This window comes from Montipora foliosa, chromosome 6 (assembly GCF_036669935.1).
Source record: "Montipora foliosa isolate CH-2021 chromosome 6, ASM3666993v2, whole genome shotgun sequence".
NCBI lineage: Eukaryota > Metazoa > Cnidaria > Anthozoa > Scleractinia > Acroporidae > Montipora > Montipora foliosa.
Genome location: NC_090874.1, coordinates 13,951,996 through 13,959,955, shown reverse-complemented (window position 1 = coordinate 13,959,955; position 7,960 = coordinate 13,951,996). Strand labels below are relative to the sequence as shown.

Sequence of the window (7,960 nt, the reverse complement as noted above, 5' to 3'; positions counted from 1 at the left end):
CAAAATTTATCAGCTCTGTTGTGCCCTAGGACCATGGTTTGGACCCGGCCCTTCAGGAGTATACAGCACACTAAACAGGAAGAAGTCTCATCATCATCATCATCATCATCATCATCATCATAGCAACTTTATTCAACTTATTTGACTGAGAATCAGTGCAGTATCGTGCAGTAATGACAACTTGCAATTGAGAGTGGTGGTTTATAATGCTTTAACTTTATTTTTAGGACTGTAACTTTCTTTCCTATTAATCGTGTTGTATGGTGGTTTCCTTTCAATAGACAGTTTCTGTTTCAGCACAAATTTCATTTTTAAAAAAAGAATAAATAGATAGTTAACATTAGGCAAAAAACGGTTTTTAATTGAGCATCTAAATCGTAATTTTCCAATTGCCTTTGGATCACTACGCGAAATAATTGGCCCAAATCTAGCGCCACTGATATGAGCTAAGGAGTTTTCCCGCTCTTAGCATGGCTGCGTTATTGGCTCATTTGATTGGTTGCGTCTTTTGACAATTGAAAACCGCTCCTTCTTAATGTTTGGACATAAATATTGGTGTCATTAATACATACTGAATATAATACATACTGAAATATACAATTCCTTCAAGATAACATTCTTTTGAAATATTTCCTTAATATAAGGAATTCTTGGTATATACATACATCAAAAGGAACTTGGACATATCCTGACAATAGCATGATGTAATATCGGTGGTCTACATTATTCAGCTCTGCCCACGGATTCAAATCAGGTTCGCTTTTCATTTTTAGTAGTTCTTGTGATAGCTCTTTCATTTCATCATCAAAAAGTAAAAAAATAATAACAGAAAAATCATAAATGGTGAATGACTATGATCCTACTTCACTTAGTTATAAAAATAACAGTGCACAAAAAATGCATGTCAATGAAAAGGAGGCTTTCACGTTATGTCATCGCCGCCATGTTGGTGGACAAAAACAAAAGATCTCTCATTAGCTTCAGCTTTTGTTCGTCTACCAGCAATTGCATATTGCGGCATTGTTATATGTGTCTTTAGAGATTGGTTGCAAATTAACTACCTATAAGGCCGAGTGGCATGCTATGCGCGTGTGTTTAATATAATTTTTTTTTTCATTTCTTTGGCTTGAGGACCGCAAGCAAGGGCGACTTCGACGGCTACCATACCGCCGCAAAACATGCGATTAATTAATGATCAAAACCAATGGTTCTTCACGACCGTTCAGAAAGTGGGTTTTAGATCGCTTCCGTATGCTGCTGGACATGGAAATTAGGGAGTTTAAGAAACCACAACGGCTACGGGAACGAAAACGTCACTTCAAAATATCACTTCAGTAATCTATTCTAAGCATTTCATGATCATTCCATCTTGTTTAGATTATACAATAATACGGCCGAAGTGTCCTAAAACTGGATTGGTACGGACGCATGTGAAGTAAAGAGTGAGACTGAAAGATTCACTGTAGTTTGTCCACGTTGTCGTCAAAACTTCAAAATTTGGTCATTTCACGCCAGTAGTTTTGACGAGTACGGGAGAGAAATTGTTCAAAAAATCGTGCCGCACGTTCTTTTAACCAATAATATTACAGCTTTTTGGCGTTGTCGTTGCCGTAGCCGTTGTCGTTTCTTAAACTCCCTATTGAAGCAAAGACGACGGCTCAGTACGGCTACGGGGACGCCACGAAGCAAGAATATTATTGCTTAAGGACGGTGCCTACTATTGTTATTGCGCATACGTTCTGCACATCTCCAGATACTCGGATTTCCTATCGCCGATGCTTACTAAAGCAGGGATATTTATGCGCAGTTTAAAACTATGCAAAGAAAATTGGGGGTAACCCTGCATTCTTTAGAGATAATTGCGCTTCAATTTGAGAAAGAACGCCATACATTGTTCGTGAATTATGTTTGAAAAATGCGTGGTTACCCCCAATTTTCTTTTTGGATTTCAATAACACTTGTTAAGATCTATCTTTCCTGCATAATCATAAATCGGGGAAAAAATACCTTTGAATTAGTAGGCACCGTCCTTAACAAAGGAAAAATACTTGTGCTGCATGTGCAGCATTTCTTTGCCGTACTCCACAAAACGTGAAATCCCCAAATTGTAGGTTTTGACGACAACGTGAGCATATAACATTGAACCATTCATTTTCTGTTTTGACTTGAAAACCGTTGGCGTAACCATGCAGTTACAGGATAGTTCGCCCGTATTGTACAAGGTAGACAAGACGGTCGGGAATAATTGCGAAATATTTGCGTTAGCGCTAAGTTATAATTTGGAATGACGTTTTCGTTGCCGTAGCCGTCGTCTTTGCTTTAAACTCCATAATACATAAGTTGGCCGGATTTGAGGTTAGGTAAAGGAGGCGAGAGCCCGACGATAGATTCCCAATTATCTCAAGTGTTCATACCAATTTTATTCCTGGAACTTTTGGTTCATCTTTTCCTACCATGCCGAAAGACTTGAAAGAATCGCGATGTAATTAAGACAACGAGAAGTTATATTTGCAAACGACATCATCTCGCAGCAGTCCTTCTCGTCTTTGCTTTTGCTCCCTTTATTTCTTCGAAACAACATCAAAAAAAGACCACATTTTACGATTTTGTGGTAGATATGAGTATAGACCCTTTTAGTTAAGCCCCGCCGTCAATAGCGGCACAAAAACAAGTAACACAGGTACGCAAGTTCAGTGGATCACTTGACTTTTGTGAGGACAGAAGACACTACCGTCAAGTTAATGTGTCAACGTTACTTAGGTACTTACTTACTTACTTACTTACTTACTTACTTACTTACTTATTTACCTACCGTTCCTTACTTTCAGTAGTTATGAATTAGCTATAGTACATTATAATTTGTATATCGCTTGTACTTACTACACTTGCGTAGATAGTGAAGACTAGGCTTTATAGGTCTATGCACTTTACGCTGATGACGTCAATTTTCTGGCTTTGAAATTCTATTGAAAAGATAGGGTGTCCCAAGACAAACCATGGTACCACACGATGTCTTGGATGTCCATGAAATGACTCAGTAAAGCAGGTATTTTAACATGTCGGCTAGACTAAAAAGAGCATATTTGCATACTTGCATGTTTTGAAGCCGTGAAACTCCTTCTTAAAGGTAGATAGAGATTTCAGGCGCAAGCAGTTCACCCAAAAAGTTGGCGCAGGGACATTTTAGAAACGATTCCTTGGAAGTTGACGGATTTAGAACTGATCGGCAGGGCGATCAGTCGGGACAGGGCGCTTATACATAGGGCGGTGAAGTGATGCGGAGAAGGACTGGCACGAGCGCTCCTTCCGCGCTTCCGGTGCAATTAATGGCTGCCAAAAATATCCTCTCGACGAACCGGAAATCAAGTTTTCTTTCTTTATTTTTGGGCCACCAGTTGTGTATTATTTAAAGGCCTTTTTGATATTTTTGACCCAAAACTCAATACTATTTTGTCTGTTGGAATATAACTCAAGTATTTTCGCCGGAAGCTGCTTAAATTTGAGTGAAGTAAGACTGTGTCAGATGTAGGTATGTCCCGCTTATCGTGACCAAGCCGTGTTCCGTTGCTTCTTTTAGGAGTACTCCACATTACTCCACTCTAAATTTTACATATGTTTAAGATCGATAGCTTTTACAAAACATAGTAAAAAATCAGCTGGATATATTTGGATATAGCAGCGTTTGAGAACTTCAAACTTGCTCACTTAAAATCGCTCGCGACGAATCGCTCGCCGCAGTCAATTTTACCGAACTAAAAAAATATTTTCAAGATTTTGCCCCGCTTAGGAAAATCAACAAACAACAAATACGGTTTAATCAAGGAGCCTGTAAGTTCATCTTCATAATTAAATAAAATACGAGTAAAGCTTGCTGTTAATACTCTGTCCGAAAAAGTTTGCAAAGACATGGCTTTGCATGAAAACAACACCACAGAAAAGACACAAGAATTTATGAAAATGTAAAATGCTTTGGATGTCTTCAAAGATAACAGTCCATTGCAGTCAATAACAGATCAACGTGTTACCAACTTAAACCAAGTTCACAATTACTTCAAAGTCTGGAAACAAGAGCTTCAAAAACATTCCACAGAAGGACAGATGCGTCAGAACACTTCATAACATGGCAAACAATGTTTGATCTCGAGGTAACATATAGACCAGACTTAAAATGGATCACAGCAAAACAATGCAAAACTGATAAGTTATTGTAAATACCATGTCCTTGCCCCTTTAGGTATGACTATGCAAAAAAGCCATACTATTCCATGACAACTCCTTCATATTTTGTACCAACTGAGGACAAAGCAATGATTCCAGTTCCTTGTAGAATATCCTCCCCTGAGGGAAAGCAATTTGTAGACTCCCCATCCTCTCCCAAAACCCATATTGTTTTCTTTGCCTTTGTGCAGTTTGGACAGAAACAAATAAGCTAACCTGTGGCTGATCAATATGATACCTTACAAAATAACAATGACTGTATAATTTTGTTAGGCTTGACTAGCAACACCACACAGAGAACTTAAAAAATGTAGCATAACTATTTCACACTCAAGGATCACAGGCATCTATTTTTGGGGGTCTGAGGGCTTATCTAAAGAAAAGAAAAAAAGATGTGTGGCTGATCTAGCCCTTTTACTCAATCAATTAGTACAGATCAATACAGTAACTCTCTGTTTCATATTGTTTTCAAGGTGTCAGTAAAAGGCTTTAAAGGACTTCTACATCTACATCTAATGAGTACATATTCCAGTACTCGGCAAGGTCCCTTCTTGACTTGTGGCTGTTTCTGCTTAGGTGGCCTCATACACCACAAGCCTTTTTGGAGACATCACCGCCAAGCCGGCCACTTCTGCTGAATAATTTTCATGGTCAAATATTTGTTAATCCCTCCTACGTGATTCAGTTTTTCATACATGTACTATCTGGCTGTTTCTGTGATTAAAGTTTTTAATTTCACACAGAGTTTGTTTCATTTGTTAACTTTATTTTAGGGCTGAGAGTTTGCTTTGTAAATTTCTCCCCCTCATTCTACAGACTAACCCTAAATTTTGTCTATGATTTTTCCGAAACTCACTATTCACACACACAATATTGCCCTCAAACTATGGGTAATGACAATCTGCGAGCCAGCGAGCCATGCGAGTCATGCAAATTTCGCATTTAAGTCTAAGCACCCATTTCAAATAGCGCTGATAAACAGTTATTAAGTCTAAGCACCCATTTTAAAACGGTTAGCTTTCGATAACTGTGTGACTCGCAGTCATGGCTCGCATGGCTCGCCGCCATGACTCGCATGGCTCGCTTCTTGGTTCGCATGGCTCGCAGCCATGGCTCGCACGGCTCGCATGGCTCGCACGTTTGGCTCGCTGGCTCGCTGGCTCGCACATTGGCAAAACTCTCAAGCTATCTGCTAATTAGTGAATGTTTTAGTTAGTGGAGAGAAAACCCTTCTTGTAAGGAGGATTCTTCTATCAACACCAATTAAGAAAGCTACAAAGGTTTTTTTAGATTATGCAAATCAGAAGATTTGCAATGTCACACTGTGTACATAATGTGGAAGGCAGGACTTTTATTTTCAGATAATTAATGGTAATAGGTAACAATGTTTAGCTCTATTTTCTATTTTGTGTTGAAACTAGCATGTTACCATTTCTGCTTGTGAGAGCTAACCAAAAATAGGCTTACCAAATTCTCTTGACACTGTACAACTCTTCATACTAACTAGTAAGTTACGATGGTATGTCATTTAGCCTGAGGTGCATCCTGTGTGCAGTAAGCTCTCAATAATGACAATAAAAACACTTTCCCCAAATCCTGTGCCAATAATATCTCTGAACATGACTGATTTCTAAAGACATGATTAAACTTTGCACAACTATTGTACTCATAGTAAGGCACATAATTAGCTCAATTATCATTCAACTACAGAAAATATTGTGGTAATCAGTGGCGGATCTAGACCTTGAGCTAAGGGTCGGGGGTTGCTTGCCCTGCCAGCTTTTCCTCCTGCGGTAAGGTAGTTTTGAGGTAAATGCAAGCATTGTGATAATTTGGTTCTTTCTTGGTCAGGATTTTGCTATGCCGACCATTTCTTTGGAAGCGGTCATAAGCCGGGTAATTTTTGTTTTTGAAAAGCCACAAATTCAAGAAACAACCATGGCCCGAGTACCATATGATAAACTACTTTCTAACTAAGCTTGCCCAAGCCATACTGAGGAATATTGCACCTTGGTCATTTTTGTATGGACCTCGCTGCGCTCCATCTTTAGTTCCACAATGTTCAACCAATATTCCCCAGTATGGCCCTCCAGCTCGGTTAGTAAGAGCTTAATATTTGGGTCCTTCAACACACAGCACGAGTCGTGAAAATACTCACCAGAATATAAACAAAATGTAAAAAAAAAAAAAACCATGGCTGAATAACCTTTTCTATGGAAATGGCTTGTATGGCAAAGTCCTGAACAAGAAAGCACCAATCAAAACACTTGGATTTACCTAAAGACCATAGGTTATAGGAGAGATCAGAACCAATCAAGAACAGAGGGAAAATGTTTGTTACATTAACATCAGCTATGTGTCTGGAACATCTGGAGAATTTTTTTTCTCGTTCAAATGAAAAAAGTCGTCTGTGATGTCCTGTAAAAACAATTCTTCCAATTCTTCGAGTGAGTTGCCGATCTCAACACTTGCCGCCATTTTGAAAAGGCTTTTTAGTAGACCCCAGTCTACTGCATCACACCTTTTTGCTCGGACCCGCTCGTTTCACCGCCCGGTCTCTTTCCGCCCTGGTCGCGAGGCACGACTTTGCTAGATCTGGAACAACAAGCGCATTTCCTGACGATAACGATCGCAGCCGCTACAACCGAGATGATTACGATGAGTGTTATCTGGCCTGGCGGTTCATTGATTGGCTTTGGAGCTGGGGAGAAAAAACATTTTTTAAAACATTTTTCTTGAAAATGTATTAAGCGAATTTAAAAGCATATGATATTTCCATTAGTTTAAAGTGAAGGATCCCTTTGAAATGAATTGCCAATACGGTGGGCTATTTACCAGTGGAATTGAAAACAAAAATCCTGATTGTCTTCACCGACACAGATCCTATGCTTGTCTTTATGGCCGGGTCATTCAAGAACGCCTTACTTCGTATCGTTGTTCCGTTATCCGCTTTTGTGATCCCAGAGAGGATCAAGGAACCCCTCGTAATCTTCAATCTGTTCCAATAAGGTGGCATCAGACTTCTGTCGTCTGTTACGTTGAGAGAAGCACCATTCCGAGTGTGCATGTAAGCAAAGTATGTTCCGTTCTCGTCCAAAAGCTGTATTTCTTTGAGTTGCTCCAGTGGGTATTGGCCAAGGAAGACTTGAGAAAGATTAAGATTAGCTTGTAACCGAGTCCATACACCTTAGGGAAAAGAGACGAGATGGAAACATCGGGTAAGTCAGAAGAGACGATTAATTTAAGCACAATGCGTCAAAGGGGATTCTGTTCTCAATACGTTAGTTTTCTGGACCGTACGCAAGCACCTCCTTCCCATGGGGTTTTGGGACACAAAGGAACACGGTTAATTTAGACTGGGGAACAGGGGACAATGACAAAATATCATAAACAATTTTAGGGATAAAAAAGCTGGTAACAAGTTTGAAAGTAATTTCGGGGACAGGGGAACCGAATCAATTTTTAGGGGGAACAGGAGAACAAGGACCCCCCCCCCCCTGAAATAAACAGACGTTAACCATAGACTCGACCCCCCATTTAGACCCACGCTCATCCCAAAAGACGCCGCCCAAAAGATGCATGAAACAAAAAGTTCGAAGTCAGGTTTCGAAAAAAGAAGTAAATGAAGTTAATTAAATGGCTGATATGATTTCACTTGATAATACTTACAGACAACAGTGAAGTTCACTTCAAAAATATGACGAAGGACAGAACTATCGTGAAAGTAAACTTCCAATAAAAA

The 7,960-nt window shown here is 39.5% G+C and overlaps 1 protein-coding gene across 2 annotated transcripts in view; it reads right to left on the bottom strand.

The window, feature by feature from the left end:
* Positions 1 to 3,763: 3,763 nt before the first annotated feature.
* The window catches only part of LOC138006759 (uncharacterized), a 12,948-nt gene continuing 8,751 nt past the window's right edge, over positions 3,764 to 7,960 (bottom strand). For both annotated transcript variants that reach the window (XM_068853271.1, XM_068853270.1), the window contains exons 2-4: positions 7,888 to 7,960; positions 7,054 to 7,404; positions 3,764 to 6,919 (exon numbers count right to left, since the gene is read on the bottom strand). The exon at positions 7,888 to 7,960 is cut by the window's right edge and continues 296 nt beyond it. In XM_068853271.1, the coding sequence (XP_068709372.1) occupies positions 6,726 to 6,919; positions 7,054 to 7,404; positions 7,888 to 7,960 (618 nt within the window). In that variant the 3' untranslated portion in view covers positions 3,764 to 6,725. The remainder of the gene's footprint in view (positions 6,920 to 7,053; positions 7,405 to 7,887) is intronic.